The 26,477-nt window shown below is 50.9% G+C and overlaps 1 protein-coding gene across 3 annotated transcripts in view; it reads left to right on the forward strand.

Moving 5' to 3' along the window:
- Positions 1-26,477, forward strand: part of MGRN1 (mahogunin ring finger 1) — a 56,722-nt gene continuing 30,245 nt past the window's right edge. For all 3 annotated transcript variants that reach the window (XM_071570857.1, XM_071570855.1, XM_071570856.1), the window contains exons 1-4: positions 1-198; positions 11,867-11,985; positions 14,168-14,256; positions 22,241-22,387. In XM_071570857.1, coding sequence (XP_071426958.1) covers positions 111-198; positions 11,867-11,985; positions 14,168-14,256; positions 22,241-22,387 — 443 coding nt within the window. In that variant the 5' untranslated portion in view covers positions 1-110. The remainder of the gene's footprint in view (positions 199-11,866; positions 11,986-14,167; positions 14,257-22,240; positions 22,388-26,477) is intronic.

Genomic DNA, 26,477 nt, shown 5'->3' on the forward strand with positions numbered 1-26,477 from the left:
CGGTCGGACTCGCCGTCCCGGCGTGCCCCGCGCCGCCGCCGTGGGTGCGGGTCCCGGTGCGGGTCCCGGTGCCGCCGCCGCCGCTCTGCGCCCCCCGGGCCGCGGCCGCCATGGGCTCCCTGCTCAGCCGCCGCATCGCGGGCGTGGAGGACATCGACATCCAGGCCAACTCGGCCTATCGCTACCCGCCCAAGTCCGGTGAGGGCCGCGGGGGCCGGGCAGGGGGCCGGGCCGGGCCCGGTGCCCCCCGGGCCGAGCGGGGCGGACGGGGAAAGGGCTGCGGGAGCGCCTGTCAGTGGTCGACTCTGGCTCCGGTTCAGGCTCCGACCCTGCCTCGGGCCCGGCCCGCCCGGGGAGGCCGTGGATGGAGCTCCGGGGGCTGGAGCGATGGGACGGGGACGAGTGTGCCCCGGTGCGGGGTCAGTGTGCGGGCACAGGGGCGGCCCGTGCCCCGGGGCCGGGTCAGCACTGCCCGTGCCCCTGTCCGTGGCTTCCCGCGTCCGTGTCTTCCCCCTGGCCATCCCCGACCCCCTGTCCGTACCTGTCACCCTGTCCCTCCCCATCCCGCTGTCCCTCCGCGTCTCTCTGTCCATCCCCGTCCCTCTGTCCATCCCCGTTCCCCCCTCCGTGCCTTCCCCCTGTTCATCCTCGTCCCCCTGTCCATCCCCGATCCCCTGTCCGTGCCTTCCCCCTGTCCATCCCCGTCCCTCTGTCCATCCCTGTCCCTCTGTCCGTACCCAGCCCGTGCAGCCCTGGAGGTCACAGGGGTGCACAAGGCTCCTCTGCCCGCTGGGAATTCTCCGGGAATTCTCTGGGAATGTGGCTGCAGCAGGCGGTTTGTCAGTGGCGAGTGCTGCTGGTAAAGGGGGGAGAGATGGCGGAGCTCGGTGGGGACACGGAGCAAAAGTGGCTCTGGTGGAATCCAGGATGGCAAAATTCCCACAGGACAGCCCTGTCCAGCTCCCTGAAATGGCACTGGCTCTGGTCTGGCAGCTGCTGGGCTGACAGGGCCTACATGGGGGTGTGTTTTCCAAAGGGAATTGCTCTGAAAGCTTGGAGAGTTGTCAGTGCCACTTGTGGGCAGGTGGGACGAGCCTGTGACTGCCTTTTGGGATGGGCCAGATTTAACTTGTGTGGAGAGTTTTACTTATTCTACTCACACAACAAGACATCAGGGAAATTCAGGTGCTTTTTCCCACCACAGTGTTCGTTTACTTACACATTTTCCTAAGTTTCTGTTCTGCTGGGGCTTTTCCAGGCAGGCTGAAGAGTAGGCAGAGCATCAGTTTGGGTCCCCTCACTCGCAGGGACTCGCAGGCTTTTCATTCAGAGATTTGAGCCCTGGGTGTGTCCGTGACTTGCTGGCTGTGACATCCTCAGGGCTGTGTGGTGGAGGCAGCCAGGACCTCTGGTTGGGCTGCAGGGTCATCTCAGGGTCCTGCCATCATAGAATGATAGAATGGATTGGGTTGGAAAAGACCTCCGAGATCATCAAGTCCAGCCCTTGGTCCAACTCCAGTCCCTTTACCAGATCATGGCACTCAGTGCCACGGCCAAGCTCAGTTGAAAAACCTCCAGGGATGGGGAATCCACCCCCTCTCTGGGCAGCCCATTCCAATCCCTGAGCACTCTCTCTGCAAAGAATTCTTTTCTGATCTCCAACTTCAATTTCCCCTGGCAGAGCTTGAGCCCATCGTGCCCCCTTGTCCTATTGCTGAGTGCCTGGGAGAAGAGACCAACCCCCACCTGGCCAGAACTTCCCTTCAGGCAGTTCCAGACAGTGCTGAGGTCACCTCTGAGCCTCCTCTTCTCCAGGCTAAACACCCCCAGCTCCCTCAGCCTCTCCCCACAGCACTTGTGCTCCAGTCCTTGTTTTGTTGCAGGTTGGCCTGCAGCAGGAATGGTGGTGTGGAGGAGATGGAAGGGGGAAACCTGCCCAGAAAAATCTTACAGCTGTGTTGGAGCTCTTAGAAAATATAATCTGCTTTTTTGAGGGGTTGGACACTAGTTTTTCTGGGCTGCAGGGAAAGGCAAATGTTCCTGCTTGGCTGCAGCAGGATCTGTGTGTGAGAGGATTTTAGGTATGGGGTGGGTTAATTACACCCACCATGTGTATTGGGCGTTAAACTGCTCCTTTCACACCGTCTGTTGTTTCTTTGTTGTTATAGTTACCTGGACTGGTGGTGTGTTGGGCTTGTCAAAGGCAGCCCCATGACACATCTGAGGTTGGGTTTATGTTCCTGTGCATCCTGGAAGGATCTGTTGGCTGTAATGTTGCCAGAGAGTGTTCCATGTGTGATATCTGCCTCTGATTAAATAAAAATGTTGGTATTTCCTTCAAAGGCTCTTTAGTATAGGCTCGTTAGTTAATTCTCTGTGGCACTTGCTGGGGCTCTCTCCAAAAGCTGGTGTTAGGCCTGTGCTTTCTCTTTGCCTTCTTCAGGTTTATCTCACAAGGATCCTCTGACTTTGGGGAGGTAGAAGAGCTGTTCAGGCTCAGGATGGTTCTAGGCAGAAGAAGAGGTTGTGAACACTTCTGAGGTGGAGATTCAAAGCCTACAAGAGGGAGGGCTGTAGGGTGGCAGCTCCTCTCCCTTCCTCAGGTGGAGCATGTTCAGGACGACACTGTCCCTGCTGCTGACACCAAGTTGGGAGGGGGTGTCGACCTGCTGGAAGGCAGGAGGGCTCTGCAGAGGGACCTGGATAGACTGGAGAGATGGGCTGATTCCAGTGGGATGAAGTTCAACAAGGCCAAGTGCAGGTCCTGCCCTTTGGCCACCCCAACCCCCTGCAGCGCTCCAGGATGGGCACAGAGTGGCTGGAGAGCAGCCAGGCAGAGGGACCTGGGGGGACTGAGGGACAGGAAGCTCAACAGGAGCCAACAGTGTGCCCAGGTGGCCAAGAAGGCCAATGGGATCCTGGCCTGGATCCAAACTAGCGTGGCCAGCAGGCCCAGGGCAGTGACCCTTCCCCTGGACTCTGCCTTGGGGAGGCCACACCTTGAGTGTTGTGTTCAGTTCTGGGCCCCTCAGTTCAGGCAAGAGATTGAGGGGCTGGAGCGGGGCCAGAGAAGAGCAACGAGGCTGGAGAAGGGACTGGAGCACAAGTGCTGTGGGGAGAGGCTGAGGGAGCTGGGGGTGTTCAGCCTGGAGAAGAGGAGGCTCAGAGGTGACCTCAGCACTGTCTGGAACTGCCTGAAGGGAAGTTCTGGCCAGGTGGGGGTTGGTCTCTTCTCCCAGGCACTCAGCAATAGGACAAGGGGGCACGATGGGCTCAAGCTCTGCCAGGGGAAATTGAAGTTGGAGATCAGAAAGAAATTCTTTGCAGAGAGAGTGCTCAGGGATTGGAATGGGCTGCCCAGAGAGGGGGTGGATTCCCCATCCCTGGAGGTTTTTCAACTGAGCTTGGCCGTGGCACTGAGTGCCATGATCTGGTAAAGGGACTGGAGTTGGACCAGAGGTTGGACTTGATGATCTGGGAGGTCTTTTCCAACCCAATCTATTCTATCATTCTGTGATTCTGGTCCTGAGCATGTTTATCCTGGAGCTGGAAAGAGTTGGTTGTGGCTGGTACTAAACCTGACAGTGGAGATGACTGGAAGGGAGTGAGCACAGTTTTATTGGATTTCAGGAAGCAAGCTGGAAGTAGTACAAGATGTTCTTAGGCCAAATGGCTGCTAATTATTCCTGACTCGACACTGTCACTGACTGGGAGAAGCCAGTTTTCCATGGGCTGTGTTGGATGTGTGAGTGTGTGTGCTGGAGTCTGAGCCTGACACACACCCCTGGCTCCGAGATTACCCCTGACAAGTGGAAGATGTGTGAGAGACCATTCCCTGAGGTCACCCATGCTCTGGAACCCTGTGCAGCACCCAGGGTTGTCCTGCACATTTTCCATTCTGTTCCTGCAAGTCTCTGGTTTAAGCAGATCTTGATTTACTGTGAGTGTCTGATCAGCTGCCATCCTTGGCTGGGTGCAAACACACCCCCTCACAAGAAGAACATGCTGTGCAAGGAAATAACCCCCAAATACAGGTATTCTGGCTGCAATTCTGCCAGCCTGCCTGTAGAAAGGAACAGGGTGACTGTACCAGGTCGTTCCCAGTGACAGCACCGTGTTGAGTCACAGCTGGTTGCCAAGGCACAGGTGAATATTCACTTCTCCTTTATTGGCTTTTGATGTGGTTATTGGTGGGAGGATTGAGCAGGTTGGAGTGCAATCCTTGGCCTGTATGAGCCAGAGCCCTCAGTGAGGCATCCACAGGTCACTTAACAGCTTTGTTGCAACTTGTATACAGTTTTATAGTCAAAAATCCTCTGAAAATGCCCTGCTTATTCCTCCAAGGCTCTGGGTGTGGATCACCTCCCTTTCCCCTCCTGCAGCTGGACAGCTGAGGCTGCTGTGGCCCCTTCTCTTACCCCTCTTTGCTGGTTCCTTGTCACCAAAATTTCTTGCTCTGTGAACCCTGTGCTGGCATTGCAGCTGCCTGACCAGGTGGAAAGACTCAGTTTGTACAGAAGAGTCAATGCCTCCATAAAACGGGCTAAAAATGGGTAATTTTTTGCCATTTAGTGAGGAACAGTCATGATCTCTGTGGTGCTTCTGTGCTTGAAGCAGTGAAAGGATCTGTGAGCCTGTGGTCTCACATGCCCTTTAGAACCAGTGAGAGATGCACCAGTGCTTCCCACAGCTCTGTCATCAGCTCCACTCCTGTTCCCTGAGCTCACCTGCAGTGGGGAAGAGGGCAAGGAGCACCTGGGATGGCTCTGGAGAAGTCTCCTGGAAGAGAATTCCCTGGAGATTTTGGGGAGTAAGAAAGATTACTTCTCTCTGAAGCTGGACTGGTGTGTTGTTTGGGAAAGAGGCTTTAATCAGAGGAGGAGCATTTTCAAATAGTAGAGGAGTACCCAGAGTCACACCTGGTCCATCCCCTTGTTCCCAGCTCATGAGCCATGTGTGCTGTGACAGTGTCACGACAGAGACACGTCCCTGTATTTCACACAGAGCTGGTGTTCCTCCTCCCTCCCCAGAGCTCATGGAGGGGTTCTCTCCATTCCTCCTACTGTGTTCTGGAGCTGGTGACAGCCACCACCACCTGCCATTCCCTTCCTGTCTTCTCCCAGCTCCTCGTGAGCACCAGGTTGAATCACAGAACCATAGAATCAGTTGGGTTGGAAGAGACCTGTGAGATCATCAAGTCCAACCCTTGATCCAACTCCACTGTGATCACCAGCCCAGGGCACAGAGTGCCATGTCCAGTCTCACCTTAAAAACCCTCTCTCTGGGCAGCCCATTCCAATGCCTGGCCACTCTCTCTGTAAAGAATTTCTTTCTGATAGCCAAATTATACAAGAGAGCCCTGCCCTCTTGTTCTCCTGCTGAGTGTCTGAGAGAAGAGACCAATCCCCACCTGGCTGCAACCTCCTATCAGGGAGTTGTAGAGAGTGATGAGGTCACCTCTGAGCCTCCTCTTCTCCAGGCTAAACACCCCCAGCTCCCTCAGCCTCTCCCCACAGCACTTGTGCTCCAGTCCCTTCTCCAGCCTCGTTGCTCTTCTCTGGCCCCACTCCAGCCTCTCAATGTCCCTCCTGAACTGAGGGGCCCAGAACTCATGCACTGATGGCCCAAACCCAGCTGACTGTGCTACGTGTTTGTTGCTGGATGATACTTATCCCAGCTCAGATCCACATTCCTGTCTGCTGGGAGGTGGCTTTTGGTGGCCCTGCAGGTGTGGGTGATGGGGAAGGCTGGATGGCCTCATCCTGCCTCGGTGCTGGTTCAGGCTGTTCCTGGGACTGTGCTGACAGTCCAGCCCTTGGTGTGCTGTGGTGGAGAGTGTCTGGCTGAGTAATTAAAAGGAGCTCAATTTCTGTCACTTCACTGTTAATGGTGAGAAGCCTAAGTAGACATTAATTGCTTTCTGTTAATGAACATTGTACGATTGCAGCCTGTGTTTTGATGGAGTTACAACTGTGCTCCTGGCTCTTGGAGGCTGCTTTGTCCCCTGTGCACAAGTGCTGTGGGGAGAGGCTGAGGGAGCTGGGGGTGTTCAGCCTGGAGAAGAAGAGACTCAGAGGTGACCTCAGCACTGTCTGGAACTCCCTGAAGGGAAGTTCTGGCCAGGTGAGGGTTGGTCTCTTCTCCCAGGCACTCAGCAATAGGACAAGGGGGCACGATGGGCTCAAGCTCTGCCAGGGGAAATTGAAGTTGGAGAGCAGAAAAAAATTCTTTGCAGAGAGAGTGCTCAGGGATTGGAATGGGCTGCCCAGAGAGGGGGTGGATTCCCCATCCATGGAGGTTTTTAAACTGAGATTGGATGTGGCACTGAGTGAGAATCCACCATGCCTTGATCCAACCCCACTGTGGATGTGGCACTGAGTGAGAATCCACCATGTCTTGATCCAACCCCACTGTGGATGTGGCACTGAGTGAGAATCCACCATGTCTTGATCCAACCCCACTGTGGATGTGGCACTGAGTGAGAATCCACCATGTCTTGATCCAACCCCACTGTGGATGTGGCACTGAGTGAGAATCCACCATGCCTTGATCCAACCCCACTGTGGATGTGGCACTGAGTGAGAATCCACCATGCCTTGATCCAACCCCACTGTGGATGTGGCACTGAGTGAGAATCCACCATGTCTTGATCCAACCCCACTGTGGATGTGGCACTGAGTGAGAATCCACCATGCCTTGATCCAACCCCACTGTGGATGTGGCACTGAGTGAGAATCCACCATGCCTTGATCCAACCCCACTGTGATCACCAGCCCAGGGCACTCCGTGCCCTGGGCTGGTGATCACAGTAGGGTTGGATCAAGGGTTGGATTGATGATCTCAGAGGTCTTTTCCAACCCAATCCATTCTGTGATTCTGTGATCACAGCCATGTGGGTTGCATGGGATGGGATTAGGGTGCTGGGCTGGGGAGAGGTGCTTATGACTGGAGCAGTCTGGTGCTTAATGCTGGTGCCTTTATGACACTAAACCCCCACCTCTGTGTTGTAATAAATATAAAGTGTTTTGGTGTCACGTGATGAGCACCAAGGACCAGCCTTGGGCTCAGTTTGGTTTTGCATGGGACAAACTCTGAGTCAGACTGTGCCATTCTGTGGGTACCACTGTTGTTTTTCCACCATAATTTCTCTTAAAACCCCTGCTTGGACCTCAGCAGTGTCACCCATTGGTGTTCTCTTTTATCTGATGCTCTCTTGTGTTCTGTCCTGCTTTACTCTGGAGAGATAAAACCACAGTTATTCTTTGCTCTGGCATTTTTATCCTACTCCATCCTTGGTTATTGATGTGTGATTCCTTCCTGGGAAGTGTGTAGCTGCATTTTCCTGGAGGGTTTCCCTTTGTAGCAGTTCTGCAGAGGGTTAATCCAAGGTTTATTTTTTTCTTTTCTTTTTTTCCTGCCAAAGAGGATGGCACTTAGTGCCCACAGCTACAGAACTCTGTCTAAAGCTGGCCTGGCAACACCTGCCTAAGGTGGCTCAAGGTGGTTTTATAGGCTGGGGGACACGTGGGAACAGGATTCAAAGGGTTTGGTAGCCTGGCTAAAATCCTAAAGATGTCCTTGTAATGGATTTGGAAGCAGAACCCAGAGGTGGAGCAGCAGCAGGAGACCAATGCATAGAAAATATAGACAGGCTTTCTAGAGACACAAAAAATCCTGAATGTGTGGATGTCACAGTGACTGGAAAAGAGGAGGCCTCATATTTTCCAGCTTGAACTTTCCGTGGCCTTTTAGTCCTTGGTGTGGTATTTATAGAAATGCTTCCTTAAGGTGTTTTCATCAACCTGGGCAAACTCTGAGCTGCTTGTGGCAGTGGTTGAATCATAGAATCATAGAATCATAGAATCGATTGGGTTGGAAAAGACCTCCAAGATCATCGAGTCCAACCCTTGGTCCAACTCTAGTTCATTTACTAGATCATGGCACCCAGCACCACGTCCAATCTGCATTTAAAGATCTCTAGGGATGGTGAATCCACCACCTCTCCGGGCAGCCCATTCCAATGCCTGATTACTCTCTCTGTAAAAAATTTTTTTCTGCTCTCCAACTTCAATTTCCCCTGGCAGAGCTTAAGCCCATTGTGCCCCCTTGTTCTATTGCTGAGTGCCTGGGAGAAGAGACCAGCCCCCACCTGGCTATAACTTCCCTTCAGGTAGTTATAGACAGTGCTGAGGTCACCTCTGAGCCTCGTCTTCTCCAGGCTAAACAACCCCAGCTCCCTCAGCCTCTCCCCATAGGACTTGTGCTCCAGTCCTAAGGATTAATGACAGGATTAATGCATAACTTTGGTCTTACCTTGAGGGCTCTGGACTTCATGTGTTGTTGTAGCAACTGGTTTCTGAAAGCTTGCAATAGAATGTCTTTTTTTAGCTGCTGAGAGTGGTGTTATAAATCTGTGGAGACAGTTTGCTGCCATTTTGCTCTGTTAGTTTGGCTGTTGAGGCCTTGAGTGTGTGGCAGCTTTTTGTGTGTGCAGCAGCACTGGGGGAGTGTCCTGGGTTGAGCTGGCAAAACACCAACTGTCCAGGACAGAGTGAAGAGGGTTCCTCCTCCCCCCAACCAGCCAAGGGAAAAGAAGAGAGAGAGAAATGAAAAACTTCAAAACCAGGTTTATGCTGGAACTAACTACATGTATTTATACAGAAAAGAGAAAATTAAGAGGATACTGCAATGTAACACACACTTACACAAGTTATGCATATATAACAAGGAATAACTCCCCACTCCCCAATTAATGCAAAGCCCATTACTCTAAATTCATAAGCACTCCAAAAGACACTCAGCAAGAAAGAGAAAGTATAACAACAAAATATCTCTACTTCCCTGAATGCAAACAAAATGCAAGCAGAGGCACCAGGAGCAGGGCCCAGCATAGCAGAGGAGCTGCCAGATGTCCTCCTCTTAATGCAGCCATGGTGGAACTAACTAAGCCACTCCCACACACTGGATTTTACCCCCTTTGAGATGATGTAGTATGGTATGGAATACAATATTATTGGCTGGAAGAAGTCAGCTGTCAGCTCAGCCCAGCTTAACTCAGCTGACAATCCTAGGCCTAGCTGAACTTTAAAACCTAAATTTAGGCCCACCTGGCTAAACCCATAACAGGGAGCCTGGGGGTTGTTCTGCTCACCAGGAGCTCCTCAGAGTGATTTTCCCTCTACTCTCTGTGGCTGGCACTGATGGCATTTCTTGTTTGCTTGTGAAAAAAGTGCCTCTGGGGAATAAAACCTCCTTCACCTTGCAGGAGGTGACTTAGAAGATGGAAAGAGGTTCAGTCTGAAGGTGGAACTGCAGCTCTGGTTTCCAGTTGCTGTGTTGGAGGGTGCATTTGTGGGAAATCCTAATAATTTGTTAGAGATCCCTAAAGCAGTTCTTAATGGAAGAACAGCAGTGTGGCAGGTGACTTAACTGTGCTTGCTGTGTCTGGGTGTGGTTCCAGTTATACATGAGAGGCCTTTCCATCACAAGGTGCTGGAGAGGCTTCCTGGAGATGCTGCTCTCAAACTGCATCCTGGGCTCATCCCACAGTGTGGGCAGCAGGTGAGGGGGCAGTTCTGTTCCTCTGCCCTGCTCAGGTGAGACCCCACCTGCAGAGCTGCCTCCAGCCCTGGGGGCAGCACAGGAAGGACATGCAGCTGCTGGAGAGGCCAGAGGAGGCCACCGAGAGGACTGAGGGGATGGAGCAGCTCTGCAGGGAGGGAAGGCTGAGAGAGCTGGGGCTGTTCAGCCTGGAGAAAAGCTTCAGGGTGACCTAATTGTGGCCTTCCAGGACCTGGAGGGAGCCAGGTGGGGCTTGGTCTCTTCTCCCAGGCACTCAGCAATAGGACAAGGGGGCACGATGGGCTCAAGCTCTGCCAGGGGAAATTGAAGTTGGAGAGCAGAAAGAAATTCTTTGCAGAGAGAGTGCTCAGGCATTGGAATGGGCTGCCCAGAGAGGGGGTGGATTCCCCATCCCTGGAGGTTTTTCAGCTGAGCTTGGCCGTGGCACTGAGTGTCATGATCTGGTAAAGGGACTGGAGTTGGACCAAGGGTTGGACTTGATGGTCTCAGAGGTCTTTTCCAACCCAATCCATTCTATCATTCTGTGATTCTAAAAGAAAGATGGAGAGAGACCATTTCCAAGAGCCTGGAGTCACAGGACAAGGAGGAGAGACCTCACACTGACAGAGAATAGGTTTAGATGGAATACTAGGAAAAAATCCTTCCCTGTGAGGGTGGGCAGGCCCTGGCACAGGTGCCCAGAGAAGCTGTGGCTGCCCCATCCCTGGGAGTGTCCACGGCCAGGTTGGACAGGGCTTGGAGCAACCTGGGCTGGTGGGAGGTGTCCCTGCCCATGGCAGGGAGTGGAATGAGATGATATTTATTGTGTTCAAGAAATGACTGGATGTGGCACTCAGTGCTCTGGTCTGGCTGACAAGGTGCTGATCAGCCAAAGATTGGAGTCCTCAATGGTCTTGGAGGTCTTTTCCAAGCTCAGTGATTCTGTGATTTTGTTATTCTGATTCTGTAGGTCAGATTCTGGGTAGTTTGTGGACCTGTGCTGGAGCTGATTGCTGTATCTGGAAAGAAGGACGTGTTTCAGTACCACAAACATCTGGGTGTCTGTAAGCTGAGCTCAGCAAAGCTGAGCCTGCTGTCGTCATTAAGGCACTGCCATCTGTGCAGAGCAAGAAGGGCCTTTCTTGAAGCATAAAGGAAAAAAGCCTTAATGGAAAAAACAGAGCCATTCATGGAAAGGCTTCCATTTCAGAGTAATCACACTTGCTGCTGCCTGGAGGGACTGCAGCTCCCCCCAGAATGCCTCCATAGCCACTCAGATGATTAGTTACTGCTTCTGGAAGGACTCATTTGAACACAAATTTATGCTGTCTGTGCATTGCACCCAGGGAAGTGAATGCACATTTGGCTCAGTCCTCTTATCCCCCACTCTGAAACTCGAAGGGAAGTGGCTTAGATGGAGCCTTTTATTTTAGTTCTCTCCTGATACTTATTTCTCTGCAATTGTACCTCTGAGAAGTTCATGTTTCAGAGTGTTTTCCTGAAGTCTCTCTCAGAGGAAGCTGCATTTGTGCTGCTCTCATACACCTGAATTGATTCTGTTGCCTTTGGAGTTAATCCAGAGCTCCAGAATCCCAGTGACCTCACACTGGCCTCATCTCCTGAAATTTGCACTGTGGTGCATCACCTTAAAGATGAACGAAACAAATCTGTGGTGAAACTTTCAGAGCTGAAGTTCCCTTTAGTCAGTCCCTGTCTTAACTCTTCCACACATCCCAGTTTCTGCATTTGGAGCTGCCAGTGTTGGTAATTAAATTCAGCATCGAGGTGTACAGTCTGTAGCTTTGCTCACATAAAGGGTTTGTGAGATTCTTGCCTGGGATTTGGGAGTGAAAGAGGGGAGGGAAGGCAAACTGTGCCCACCAGGAGCCCCTCTGGCAGTGCCAGGCTTTGCAGTGGGAAGAAGCCTCACCCTTCTCTGAGCAGGTTGGTGGTGTTTGTAGGACTGGGCTTTACACTGGAAAGTGGGGAAAACAGGAAGAATTCATCAGAATGGAGCAATATTGGAAAGAGCTGACTCTTACTGCTCCCTGTCCCTTCTCTGGAAAACAAACTAAAGTAGAATTATCTCCACTGTAATGATTTATTCCAGGTTTGTGGTTTGTTTTATCCCCCTGCTCCTGCTGTTGGCAGTGGCCTTCAGTAGTACAGGGAGAGATTGAACTAACAAGTATTTTTTTGTGTCTTGTGCTCATTTATAATTGTGAATTCAAAACTGGGACTTACCTGGGAAGCCCCACTCATTCAGAGAGGTTTTTGATTCCCTTGTGGGTTTGTTTTTTTCTAGGAAACTACTTTGCAAGTCACTTCTTTATGGGAGGAGAGAAGTTTGACACCCCTCACCCCGAGGGCTACCTTTTTGGGGAGAACATGGACCTAAACTTCCTTGGGAATAGACCTGTTCAGGCAAGTTCCTGTGTTCTGTTCTACTCTTTTGCTTCCTGCCTGTTTTGGAAAACCTTGTAGGGCTTGTAGAGGAGGATGGCACAGACCTGAGGGGTCCTTGCTGCTTGGGCAGTGTCATTCCAGTCTGTTCAGATCCAAGCAGAGTTTCCCTAAGCAGTGCTCACCTTCTGGGCTTATTTTCACGTAGGACAGAAGGAATTAGTAGTGTGGGAAGAAGGACAGGGACTCCAGAGCACAGAATTTAGAACTAATTCTGCCTGCCTGCCTGAGCAAGTGTAAAACATGTAGAGAAGGTCAGGAAGCAGATCCAGTCTCAGAGCCTGAACTTCCCAAAGCTCCTGGGCATGTTGGATGCCTTCCAGCCAGTGTTCAGCATGTGCTGCTCTCCGTGTGAATGAGTGGCCTGGCTGGGCACAGGGCAGTGTTAAGACAAATCTGGATAGTTGGTGGTTTTCACTTTGCTTTGTAACTGAGCTGAGCTGCTCAGAACATCCCTCCTTCTCTCCTTTAGTTTTCCCAACTGGAGCACAGAGGTATTTCAGTGCCCACAGGTGTCTGTGAGACTCTGAAAAGCTCAAATGCTTGTTCTTGAACAGGAAATTACACTCTTGTGAGGGACAGAGAGGAACTTCATACAAGTGTTATCTTTTGGATTTCTCTTGCGTCTCAGAACTGCTTCAAAAGAACCAGAAAGTAACAGAGTAGGAGCAGTTTGGAGATGTTCTCAGAGGGAAACGAGCTGCTTGTTTTGCCAGCTGTTTTCCTGGTTGTTTCCACAGCTACAAAACATGGAAGTGAAAACCTGAAGTGGTGGATCTCCTCAGAAAAGCTGTGGGCATTGTTCAGTTTGTTTGCAGTGTTGGAGGCTGTTGGGGATCACCCTGGTTTTACAGGGGGGGAAACTGAGGTGAGGTGACTCAGTGCTTGAATTGGAACAGGGACAAGAACATTCTGCTTTCTGAGTTCCCTCAGGCTGTGCCATTGCTCTTCTCAGCACCACAGGCAGTTAACAGGACTTTCTGGGGTAGGACAAGGAAGGGTCTGGAAAATCCTTGTTCAAGCAGAAAGTGTAGTTGGGCAAGAGAATTAGGAAGGAGAGACTTCAGCTGGGAATTGTTCTGGATGTGTGGGTGCTGTGCAGGCCTGGGGGTGCTCACACAGCCCCTGTGGCTGTGGGGCCTGACCTTGCAGGCTGGAATTACCTGCCTGTCTCAGCCTGGCTCCCTTGGTGACCTCCCAGCACTGCCTTGCATCATTTCTCCAGAGGGGAGTGTGTGAGGTGCCATTAACACCATGGGATGTTTGCCAAGTAGGTCTAAGAGAAGGAGCCTGTTGTGGAATACAGTTTGCCTATGCAGAGTTAAAGCCCTTTGGCAGTTCTGATTAATCTTTAAGGAACAAAAGCACTTGAACACAGAGCTGTTTTCTGGAAGTGGGCCCAGTCCTTGCTTTGGAGTAGCTGGTGCTGTGGCTCCTCCTTTCCAGGGAAACGTGTGTTGGTGGTCCCTGGGCCCCAGCAGGAGGGTCTGGAGCTGTACAGGTTGTGATCACCACTCCAAGCAGTTTGCTTTGCATTTCTCACCAGAGATTCTGTGCCCAGCAGGGAGAATTACAGTCTGAAGCATTATTGTCCCTATTTAAAGGACGATCTGTGAGAGGAGGTTTCTTGACTGCAGAATGGAATGAGGCCCCCTATCCCTGTCTCTTTTCTTTTCCAGAACATTTGCCCCATTGTTTCAGGATAAAAAGAGTTTCCCCCAGTAATCCAGGGCTTCTCCATGCTGATTAGCAGTCAGGTCACTGTTTGCATGCTGTAACACACATGAAAGGGCTGCATTTCTTCTGCTCAGGCTGCAGGTGGTTTCTGTAGTGGAAATAAAAGCTGGTGAGAGCAGTGCTTTCCTGACTGAGAAATCAGGCTGCAAATAAGAGCTGGTGAAAATACCCTTTCTTAAAGTGTGTACTCCCCAAATGAGCTAATGCTGGACCAGAGCAGGATTTTCACCCTGAAACACTCTTGATTTGTCTGTAAATAGAATTTGCTGTTGCTGTTCTTCATGGCTGCTGTACTGAGTGTGCTGAGAGCTGGGTGCTCCTTGGTTTGGGTGAATTGCATGCCAGGCACCATGCTGCTACCTTTTATAGTGTAATAACAGGAGAATTATTTGCCTTTCTGTTGCAGTTTCCATATGTAACTCCAGCTCCACACGAGCCAGTGAAGACGCTGAGGAGTTTGGTGAACATCCGCAAGGACTCGCTCCGGCTGGTCAGGTACCAACACTGCCTGAACCTCTCAGGTTATTCAACCCAGAGCCAAACTCTGTTGGTCAGGTTTCAGAGAACAGCTGATTTCCAGGTCCTTGTTGCTAGATGGATCAAGAGGTTTCTGCATTCCCTTGTGACTGGAGCTTTCCTGTGGTTTATATGCTCCTTACCCAAACGATCTGTGTTTGCAAACAGGACCAGTGATGTGTGTGTGTCTCTGCAGGAGGGACCAGAGTGGTAAACAAAGCCATGAAATCATTAGCATGAACTCAAGATATTAGTCAGGTCAATAAACCCCACAGACAGATTCCTTCCTGCATTCCTGTGCAAGGAGAAGGCAAAACAAAGCTGGGTCTGGTGCGAGTCACAGCCCAGGAAGATTTATTGGCCGAGGGTGAAACTTCCTCAAGTTTCTCCTGCTGCCAAGGTAAAGTTTGGTCCAGTGTTGTTTAGATGGCTTGTGTCCCATGCATAGGGGAAGGAGGCCTGGATAATCATGGGGCTCTGTTACCTCTCACTGCTCCATGCTGAGACCCAAAGCAGTGTAGCTGGATTAAACTCTGGCTCGCGCTGGCATCGGCATCTGCCCCTTCCAACAGATGGCTGAGGTTCAGGGCACAGCACACAGGGCTTTGTTTGGGTCTGAGCTCTGGGCAGATGTCCAGGCAGAGCATTTCCAGGGGGCTGGAGTGCTGGCCTGGCTCCAGCTGCAGCTCCAGCCAAGGTGTCTCTGAGGGTGTGCATGGAACGTGAGCAGCTTGAGTCACAACCACACAGAACCCTCAGCCTGTTTTTCCCTTGGACTCTGCATTGGTGAGGCCACACCTTGAGTGTTGTGTTCAGTTCTGGGCCCCTCAGGTCAGGAAAGAGATTGAGGGGCTGGAGCGGGGCCAGAGAAGAGCAATGAGGCTGGAGAAGGGACTGGATGTGGCACTGAGTCTCCTCTTAAACACCTTCAGGGACAGAGAATCCACCATGTCTTGATTCAACCCTACTGTGATCACCAGCCCAGGGCACAGAGTGCCCTGGGCTGGTGATAACAGTGGGGTTGGATCAAGGGTTGGACTTGATGATCTCAGAGGTCTCTTCCAACCCAACTGAGAAGAGCAACGAGGCTGGAGAAGGGACTGGAGCACAAGTGCTGTGGGGAGAGGCTGAGGGAGCTGGGGGTGTTTAGCCTGGAGAAGAGGAGGCTCAGAGGTGACCTCAGCACTGTCTGGAACTCCCTGAAGGGAAGTTGTGGCCAGGTGGGGGTTGGTCTCTTCTCCCAGGCACTCAGCAATAGGACAGGGGGGCACGATGGGCTCAAGCTCTGCCAGGGGAAATTGAAGTTGGAGATCAGAAAGAAATTCTTTGCAGAGAGAGTGCTCAGGCATTGGAATGGGCTGCCCAGAGAGGGGGTGGATTCCCCATCCCTGGAGGTTTTTCAGCTGAGCTTGGCCGTGGCACTGAGTGCCATGATCTGGTAAAGGGACTGGAGTTGGACCAAGGGTTGGACTTGATGATCTCAGAGGTCTTTTCCAACCCAATCCATTCTATGTTTCTATGATTATGTGAAACCTGAAGGTTGATTTTGTTTTGTTTTGTTTATTTTAAATTAGAAAAACCTGTGGTTTCAAAACTGATTAAATGGGGAAAGAAGGAAGAACTTCCAAAGAAGTGACTGTTGGTAAATTGCTCTGAAAGTTGTCTGGTTTTTCAGCCGAGGGGTGAAGTGCTTCTCTGGGAATAAGTTGCTTTCCTCACACACTTGCAGTGAAAAGGGTGTTTGGTCCTCCTTGAAATCATCCACATAAGCAGAGTAGCATCTCTCAGAAGCCAGTTGGGAAGCAGCTTTTTCCCTGGGAGAGGCCTTGCTGTTGATGGAGCAGTTGGTGTGGTTTATTACATATAATTTATTACATGAAGTCTACTTTCTGTGGTCACACATCCCATTTTCCCAAGCAGAGTTGCAGCTCTGGACTATTTGGGATGTAGTGAACATGCACCTTGACAGTGTCCAGGTTTGCATCCATCTCATTCCTGGTGCTGTCTGTTCTTTTTCTGCCTCAGGAGCTCTCACAGGCTCTTCTGCTGCTGCTGCTGCTGCTCTGTCAGTGCTGACAACACTGCCAGTGTCACTGTTTAATTTTGCACTGATGGAGACCCAAAATGAGGTTTTAATTGCCAGTCCCCAAGGGTACATTCTGTCCTCTGCCTTTCTGCTGTTCTGGACTAGAGGCTTTTCCTTCCTCACTCTCTGCACATGAGGACACTTTGTGACCTTGGCTTACTCACAACCAGTGGTTGAGGTTTGTGCATTTTTTCCAGAACTAGTTAATTTACCACATCCTCCACCAAATAAAGTGATGCTGAGCTGAGTATTCAGGTGTAAAGCAGATTCTGATGGTAAAGTTCTCACAAGCTTTTTGTTTTCATAGAATCACACAATGGTTTGGGCTGGGAGGGACCTCAAAGCCCATTCAGTCCCACCCCTGCCATGGGCAGGGACACCTCCCACCAGCCCAGGTTGCTCCAAACCCTGTCCAGCCTGACCTTGGACACTCCCAGGGATGGGGCAGCCACAGCTGCTCTGCCCAACCTGTGCCAGGGCCTGCCCACCCTCAGGGATGAATTCCTTCCCAATATCCCACCTATCCCTGCCCTCTGGCAGTGGGAAGCCATTCCCCCTTGTCCTATCCCTCCATCCCTTGTCCAAAGTCCCTCTCCAGCTCTCCTGGAGCCCCTTTAGGCACTGGGAGGCACTCCAAGGTCTCCCTGGATCCTTCCCTTCTCCAGATGAACCCCCCAGCCCTCCCAGCCTGTCCTCACAGAAGAGGTGCTATGGAGGAATATGGGAAAATGCCCACTCTGGGTTTCCTGCCCAGCTCTGACCAGACAAAACTCTGAGCTTTACCAAATCCTGAACACTTCCAGCAGCTTTGGAGGGAAATAATAAAGCTGTGGATATTGGTGTTGAAGTTCTGAGTCTTTGGCATCTTGTGTGATTTCTATGAGGGTGAGACTGAAGTTTGGAGAAGGGTAGCAGGAATTTTGCTGTTAAGCATTAACAGAGAAAGAATTCCTTGTGTCTGTGTTGTGTCCCATGTTTGGCCTTGGATCAGAAGCTTTATTTCAGAGCTGCAGTCCCTGATGGGCTGGCACTGGCTGTTCACTCCTACCCTGGAAGCATTTCCAGTTGCAGGAGGGAGGTCAACTCATGAGACCATGTGTTTTGTGGAAAACTTGCACCCTGGGACAGCCTCTCTGCTTCAGTGTGGGCTCTGGGATTTGTGCAGCATCATGGAACAAAAGTGTTGAAGGAACCAGCAGGTGTAGTGGTTTGGGAATGTGTCTGAAGCAGCAGGAATAGCACGGACAGCAGAGAAACCACTGAGTGTTTTGGGTAAGGGCCTGAGGGAGATGGGAGACAGGTGAATGGCTGTGAGAGAGAAAAGGGAAATCCCTTCTCTTCCCTGTCCAGCACAGCAGAGATGACATAGATCCTTGGAGCTGTTCATCCCATGGTGGAGGTGGTGAGGGGCTGGGCCTGCCTGCCCTGCTGCCCTGGAGGGTGTTCAACTGGGCAAGTCTCTACAGAACCCCCAAATCTGCTGGGTGATGATCTACCCCATGAAAGTCAGTGCTGGCAGAGGTGTCAAGAGTTCTGCCCTCATTTAATCCCTGCTCTGACACTGGGTGATGCAGGTCCCACATACTCAGTCAAGCAATACTGAATATTTATATTTATCCTGCATGTCTGCCAAGTTGTTGGCCAAGTTTTTAACCTCCTCAAAGGATGGAATTGTGTTCCACTCACCCTGGTTCTATAAAATCGTCATGGCTGCTGTTAATTGTATGTTTATGTTTGAATTCTTTAACAGACAAACAAAAAGTTCCAGCATTTCCATTGTTTCATCCAGGAGTGATGTCAGACCGGGTGGCCTGGGCTCCCTTGGTCATCCTGCTTTGCCTTTTCCATCAAGCTGTTGGATCAGCTCTTTGTCCCCAGAGGTGGTCAGTGTCTTTGCTCTGTACACGTGGTTGTGAAGGCCCTGTGATGATGCACCTCTGTGCATGACCCAGAGGCACACCCAGCAAAGCCACTGGTTCCTGTGCATGCCCCTGGGACCACCTCACACCCACCCTGCCTGTGGGCACTACATGGACACTGAACACCTCGAGTGCAGGGGGAGAGAGAAGAGCTCTTGGAGCACCTGAACCACTCTTGAACCACCTCCTTGTCTGCCACGCCCCTTGCAAGGAAAGAAGGAATGCAGAACGTGTGATTCGTGTCATGTACTCCCCTGATGTCACATTCCATTGTTCCTGCACTGTAAGGTGGGGCATGAGATGTCTCTGCCTCTCCAGGTCTGCACCAGAGTAGTCTTTGCTCATCCTGTGGGCCAGTTCCCAGCTGGCAGAGCTGCCTGGGCAGTCTTTCCTCAGCTGAGCTCCTGCAGGTTGTAGAATCACAGGCTGGTTTGGGATGGGAGGGATCTGAAATATCATCCAGTCCCACTCCCTGTCATGGGCAGGGACACCTTCCACTATCCCAGGTTGCTCCAAGCCCTGTCCAGCCTGGCCTTGGACACTTCCAGGAATCCAGGGGCAGCCACAGCTTCTCTGGGCACCTGTGGCAGGGCCTGCCCACCCTCACAGGGAAGAATTTTTTCTCAGATATCTAAACCTATTCTCTCTGTGTGAAGCCATTCCCTCCTTGTCCTGTGACTCCAGACACTTGTAAATTGTCTCTCTCCATCTTTCTTTTAGGCTCCCTTCAGGTCCTGGAAGGCTGTGAATGCTTTTCTCCCCCTCCAGCAGGAGATGAGTGCACAGTCTTGCTGTGACTGGCACCATTTAGGGCCATGTACCTTGCCCCTGCTCCAGTGCTGCTGTTCCAGGCAGACAGAGCTTGGGCTCTCCTACTTCCCTGCAAATGCATCCTCCAGAACCCTTCTCTCCAGGCACTGCAGTTGGTAGTGGCCCCTCAGTGGTTTCCCAGGGCAACAGATTTATTCTAGTCTGACTTTAACCCCTTCTTGGAAGGATGGAAGCATATTCTGAGTGCTGGCAGGAAGGTGCAAAGTTGGGATCAGGAGGGTGATCTGGGATGCTTTTTGTGACCTCCCTGAGCAGATGAAACAGGCAATGTTTGTGCTAATGCCATGTTGCTTCTGTGTGAGCTGCCCCCAGCCCCAGGTCTCCCTCCGTGTTCTCTGGGGCTGGTACAGGTGCCTGGGTCTGTGTTGCCCACCTGCAGCTCACAGGTGTGCTGGGCATCTCTGTTCAAAGCCTCCCTGTACATGAGGTGAGCCTGTGAAGCACTTTGAGCAGTGCTCTCCTGCAAGGGCTGCTGGTTCTCCCACCCTGCTCCTTCTGGCAAATCTGTCATATCCTGGATCCTTCACTGCCAAGATCAAGAGGGAGCAGCAAGAGAGAACTTGCAGAAGCTTGTGCTGCTCCTCTCTTGACACACACAACACTTGTGAGTGGATTGCTGCCATCTGTGGTCTTGGGTCAGTCCAGCACAGAATGTTGATGCTCCCTTGTGTGTTTTCCAGACAAACCTGCCCTTCTGCTCAGAGTGTTTCTTCTTTACAGCCTTCGAGTGCCATGATTTTATTGTTTGAATGCAATCAGCTTGTGTGAAAATACCATCTTGCTGTGTGCTGTATATTTTGTCCAGGCTGCTGCAGATGTTCAAACTCTCAGTTTTGGGGACTTGTCTTTCTTTATCCTGGTGTGTTGGGTGTGTTTAGCTTGATTTGCTGCTCTGACCTGGGTGAACCTCTGCCAAAAGTGTTGTTTGGAGCTCTGCAAGCCCTTGAGTCAGGAATGCAGGTGTGAGCTGGAGTGTTCACTAAGGTTACATTAGTGCAAGTACTTAAATTTTATTGTCCACCTTCTCTAGTCACCTTCTGAAGCTGAATGTTTCATTCTTGTTCAGTATGGTGTTGAGTAAAATTCATGCTGGAACCCTCTCAATTAGGCAGCAGTTATTATGTGTCAGTGAACTCGGTAAATAAGGATTCCCTTGGCAATTTTAGATTGAATTATGGAGGTATGCCTGGCACATTTCTGAGTATTTCTGACAGCACAGCCTATTCATCGAGGCTGTTTAATGAGGGGAGAGTCTGACTGATACTGTGAAGTCAGAGACAGTGCCAAGCTTTTCCTGAACAGTTCAGCTGCTTGGCTTTGACCCAGGAATTGGCAATTAAGGTAACACTGATAAACAAGTGGGGCTGGAGCTGGGTGACAAATTGAGTGCTGTTACACCTCTCAAAGTCAGCCTGCTGCCTCCAGCATTCCCACACAGTGCCTGAGCCCACAGTGGTACCTGCAGCCCTGGAATTACACTGGGATTCGAGTTTGTGTGTGGGAATCTGCTGCTGCCCTGACAGTGAATCCCATCCATTTGTCTGGGGCTTTGATCTGTGAGGCAGGGAGACTGTGCAGCTGGAGAAGAGGAGGCTGAGGTCAGACATCCCTGGGGTCTGCAGCTCCTCACGAGGGGCAGAGGAGGGGCAGCTCCAACCTCTGCTCTGTGTGACAGTGACAGCACCCAGGGAATGGCTGGAGCTGTGTCAGGGCAGGAACAGCACCCAGGGAATTGCTGGAGCTGTGTCAGGGCAGGGACAGCACCCAGGGAATGACTGGAGCTGTGCCAGGGCAGGGACAGCACCCAGGGAATGGCTGGAGCTGTGTCAGGGCAGGAACAGCACCCAGGGAAGGGCTGGAGCTGTGTCAGGGCAGGGACAGCACCCAGGGAAGGGCTGGAGCTGTGTCAGGGCAGGGACAGCACCCAGGGAATGGCTGGAGCTGTGCCAGGGCAGGGACAGGGCACAGGGAATGGCTGGAGCTGTGTCAGGGCAGGGTTAGGTGGGATCTCAGGACAAGGTTCTTCCCCCAGAGGGTGGTGGGCACTGACCAGGCTCCCCAGGGCAGTGGGCACAGCCCCAAGGCTGCCAGAGCTGCAGGAGTGTTTGGGCAATGCTCTGAGGGACAGGGTGGGGTTGTTGGGGTGTCTGTGCAGGGCCAGGAGCTGGGCTGGATGATCTTTGTGTGGCCCTTCCAGCTCAGCATATTCTGTCATTCTGTGATCTTCTCGTCGTGTGTTGTGCTGGCTGTTTGGTCAGGGTCTCTGGTCTCCCTGGGCACTCCTGGGAGTGCCCTGCCATGGCACTTGCTTCACAGCTCCTCCTTCACCAGCTTTGTGAGCTGCCTTTTCCAGCAGCAGGGAGGGGTAACACTGGGCTGTGGTGATCACCCCATGGGGTCCAGTTTGCAGTAGCCCATAGCCAAGTTATGGCTCATTTTATGTTCACTGAAATAGCTTCTAAACTCATTCTTGCCCTGGTTATTGTGTGTCTGTTGGGCAGTTGGATGTGTTAGTTTTTGTTCATACAACAAATACCTGCAAGCTCCAGCCCCTCACAGCATCAGAGCTGATCATTTGTACATTTAAAGGTATTTGAAGTTTCAACATTCAGGTGCTTTCTGGGCTGAGCATCATCTTCTGTGTGATTGATAGTGCAGGTACCTTTTGTTGAGGTCCAGGAGTTCTTTGTGTTACACAGACCTTGTTTCTGGCCTGTCAGGCACCATTTCATTTGCAGTGTTAAAATGGGTTTCAGATTTCTCAAGCCCATGTAGAATTTCTTTAGCCCAAATGCTGAGCCTAATATGAAGACTTAAAAGGAAGGAGAATGTTTCTTATCCTGAGAGTTTGACATTCAATACTTCCCTTTCTTGTCTCTTTCTGTGTCCTGGCACTGTCAGGCTGGGTGAGTTCCCCCAACACCATTGACACACTGTTCACTTTAATAACTGCAGTGAAATCTGGGAAGAACCTTCCTCAGGGCACAGAATGCAAATCTCTGGGAAGGCTGAGGTGGAAGCCCATGGTGCCCACACACCTGGATGGGGTACTCTTGTCCTGGTTTCCAGGGTGATCCTGGTGATGTCTCACAAATGTCTATTCTAATCCTCTGCCGTTGCCTTTCAGGTACAAAGATGATGTTGACAGTCCCACGGAGGAGAATGGGAAGCAGAAGGTGCTGTACAGCCTGGAGTTCACCTTCGATGCAGATGCCCGTGTTGCCATCACCATCTACTGCCAGGCCACGGAGGAGTTTGTTGGTGGCATGGCTGTGTAAGTGCTGGGCTTGTGGGCATGTGAGGGCACAGATCTGCTGTCAGACATCTGTGAGTGACCCCTGAGCCTGTGCTGCCACAGGTGGTGGAGAGGGAAACCTCTGCTTTTTCTGTTTTGTTTCATACATCCTGATAACTTTGAATATTACTTTCACTTCCCTCACACAGCCAATATCTTCTTTTGTTCTCTTTTTGGTTTGGTTTAGGGTGTAGGGAAACTGTTCTGTGTACAGCAAAGGAGAGGAACTCACAACTGTGTGTTCTATCAGCAAAGGAGTTCTGTGAAATTAAAAAAACCCCAAACACCCTTCCCTTCAAATGCTACCTGTTTTTCCCCAGATCAGCTAATTCACTGCATTTCTGCATCTGGGCCACCAAAGTAAAGTCCAGTCTGACCTTTACAGAGCAAGTCTCTAGAACTGAAGCCCTTCCAAAGCCCCTTTTGGGATAAATGACCACCTCAGCACAGGCTGTTGGGAGGTGGGAGAGGATTTACTCCCTCAAACCCTGTCTGTGTATCTCCTGCCAGGTGCACCTTTAGTTAGCTGTGAAAAGAATGATCAAAACGTTACCTGTGGGGTTTTTCTCATATCCTGGCACCACATCCCTAGAGATTTTAAAACATTTTTATCTTAATGAGCACGTTTAAACCAATCCAATCAACACTACATCCTATAAGATCATGAAGAATTTCCTCTCTGTGGAGAGCAAAGGTGGCTGGAATGTGGGAATTGTGTACATGTGAGCTGCTGGTACGGGATGGCAGACTTCCAGTGGCCATGGGACAAAGAATTCCTTTTGCTCCATGGGTAAAGGAAGGTTCAGGCTGCAGAAGCTCTTGGCTTCCTCTAGTAGAGGCTTTTGGCTGAGCAGTGGCTCTGGGACGTGGTGCTGATGGCTTCTGCAGTGATGCTCTGGAGCTGGGGCTGGACTCGACTGGAGGCACCTGCAGAGCTTTCAGCAGGGACAGGGGTGTGTGGCAAACCATCAGGTGGCTTACATGTTTTATATGAAGTATAAACACCCCACAAATGGTCAATGAATAGTGTATTTTTAGAAATGAGACAAGCTTAATTCTCCCATGCAGATACACATTCCTTCAAACTGGAGGATATCCTGATCCAGAATGTTTGTTTTAGGCCCCTTCCCTTCTTCTGTTGAAGCCTCTGTTTTGGGGAGGTAATAAATGAGCTCCTTTTAAAGTGCCTTACAAATATCTCTCTACAAACTCTGAAAACACTTTCTGTTTAGGTCCAGCTTTTCCTGAGCAGAGCTGAATGCAGCAGAATGCCTTAGAAATCCTGATCAAGTCTCCATGTTCTGTCTCTTAGGTCCTTAGGTTTCCTGTGAATTTAGTGCTAGTGAAGGTGTTGGAATGGCAGCCTTGGAGATTGAAGTCCTCTTTTCCCAACACAGGTACAATGTGGAGAGATGGCAGTGCCCCTTCTGCTGCCCTGCAGTGCTCCTTGTTTTCTGACCTAAGGAGGAAACAATCCATGGGAATGAAACAATGATGGGGAGAGCTGAGGGCCTCTATGGCCAGGGTGGATGTTTTACCTTGCCAGACTTCAGCCATGGCTTAAATCAGCAAGGCCTGGCTTAAACCATTGACTTTGGTTTTGTTTTACATGTTCACTCATTGGTTTACCTCGAAGGAGAATTTGTCATTGCTCAGTAACAGTGAAACATCTGCATTTACATCTTGGTGTGAGCTTCACATCCAACTTCTGCTGCATTTTTTGTGCTACACTCTGTAAAGAATATCCATATTGTTTAAAAACTTTTTTTCAGTTTTGTACTTTTCCATTTTATGTCAAAATGGCAAAACCACAAAATTATTCTAAAAAGAAACATCTTTTATTCTTTTTTAACCTGTGTCTTGAACCAGGTTGTGTTGGGCTGGAATTGCAGCCAAATCACCCAAGACCAGCAGGGTTTGTTCCTGTTGCTTAAACTGCTCATGTTGGACTCATGAGAGACTGTCTGGTCAAGTTGTGCTTTGAATAATAATTGCTTGATGGGAGTATTTTAGTTACCAAATACAACTGTTTCCAGACAGAGTGTGTTTTCTGTCCTCTGTAACTAGTAGCTCTTCCCTCAGAGCTCTGTTGGTTGGTTGGAGGAAGAAAACACAGTTTCTGGTTCACTTAAGACCACGTTTTCCTGAAATTTAATTCCATTCACCGAGCCAGTGACTGTCACCAGTGCTGTTGTCTGTTCTTTAAACCTTGTGCAGCAAACACGAGCTACCCAATAGCTTTTAAATCTAATCTGAACAATTCCTAGGCAGAGCTGCTGAAAGTTAACACAGCTGTCAACTTCAAAGAATTTTTTTAAAGTATGCATTTTTAATCCACCCTGTCCATGGTTCACTGGGAGAGACATCTCTGTTAGATGGCAGAGGAGAAGCCTGTGTTTGTGAACCTCTGCATGAAACCAGGATCAGCAGTGCTGGCCCCTCTAACAGGTGTAGCTGTGCTGGGGTGGCAGCAGCCCCTGGGGCACTAAACCTTCCCAAAAGCCAAAGCACCCACATTCAGCTCTTGCTTTCACTGCTGGGCCTTATTCATTCAATCATGGTTTATTTCCCTGTGGTAGAGGAGTGATGGACTGCCTGTCCCTGCTCTGCAGCTCTTGGGCAGTGATGGACTGTCTGTCCCTGCTCTGCAGCTCTTGGGCAGTGATGGACTCCCTGTCCCTGCTCTGCAGCTCTTGGGCAGTGATGGACTCCCTGTCCCTGCTCTGCAGCTCTTGGGCAGTGATGGACTCCCTGTCCCTGCTCTGCAGCTCTTGGGCAGTGATGGACTGTCTGTCCCTGCTCTGCAGCTCTTGGGCAGTGATGGACTGTCTGTCTGTGCTCTGCAGCTCTTGGGCAGTGATGGACTCCCTGTCCCTGCTCTGCAGCTCTTGGGCAGTGATGGGTGGCCTGTCCCTGCTCTGCAGCTCTTGGGCAGTGATGGACTGTCTGTCTGTGCTCTGCAGCTCTTGGACAGTGATGGACTCCCTGTCCCTGCTCTGCAGCTCTTGGGCAGTGATGGACTGTCTGTCTGTGCTCTGCAGCTCTTGGACAGTGATGGGCGGCCTGTCCCTGCTCTGCAGCTCTTGGGCAGTGATGGACTCCCTGTCCCTGCTCTGCAGCTCTTGGGCAGTGATGGACTCCCTGTCCCTGCTCTGCAGCTCTTGGGCAGTGATGGACTGTCTGTCTGTGCTCTGCAGCTCTTGGGCAGTCCATGTTCCCTGAGTTTGGGGTGCCAGAAGCCAGGGAACCCTTTGGAAGGCACGATCCTGACTTCATGCAGATGTGTAGGAAATAAGGGCTGGGGGAAGTGAGATACAAATAGAGATTTTATAAGCTGCTTTAATTGAACCCAGGCTATTTTCCCATGTGGAAGTGGCTCCTGAAGCACGTCTTGGGGCTAGTGCAGCTGCCCAAGTCGGCATCTCTGCTTCTCTGGATTTGCTGGCTGCTGGTAACCTTTGGAAGCTCTGATTTCAGCTTTGCAAAGCAATTCTGTAGAGACAGTGCTGCAATTACTTTGATTTATTATTTTCAAATCCTAGTGGAAAAAAAAAATCTGGGCTGCATTCGTAGAGCTCTGAGTGGAGCAAGTGCACCTTCAGTGCACTGACAGGAATGCAGCTTCCCCTGCCTGGGCTGGTAGATTTTCCTTTAACTCAATTTCTTGTGGTGCTCCATGCAAGGAACAAACATGTGCAAAAGCTCTACTGTGTATAAATTCAATTTCTATTGCACCTTATTGGGATGAAGATGCTCTTTAAAACAAAATACTTTTTTTTTCCACTCTCCTAAATCGATGCTCAATCCTAAAACAGGAGAAACTTTCTGGACCCTTGTAAAAAGCAGGAATTTTCTCCTAGCTCCCAGCCTGCAGCATGGCTCCTTAGAAGTGCTAAACAAGTTCTTCCTGCTTCTCTACTGGGAAAACCACTGATCCTGATAGTATCAGCGATCCTGCCAAACTCCTGCTGGGAACGTGGCTGTGGTCATGCAGTTTGGGGTGAGAGGAGGGAGGGAGGGAAAGAGGGAGGGGGGTGGCTCTCCCTGAGCAGAGGCTTTGCTTGTTGTG

The sequence above is a fragment of the Pithys albifrons genome, chromosome 16, assembly GCF_047495875.1.
Source record: "Pithys albifrons albifrons isolate INPA30051 chromosome 16, PitAlb_v1, whole genome shotgun sequence".
Classification (NCBI taxonomy): domain Eukaryota; kingdom Metazoa; phylum Chordata; class Aves; order Passeriformes; family Thamnophilidae; genus Pithys; species Pithys albifrons.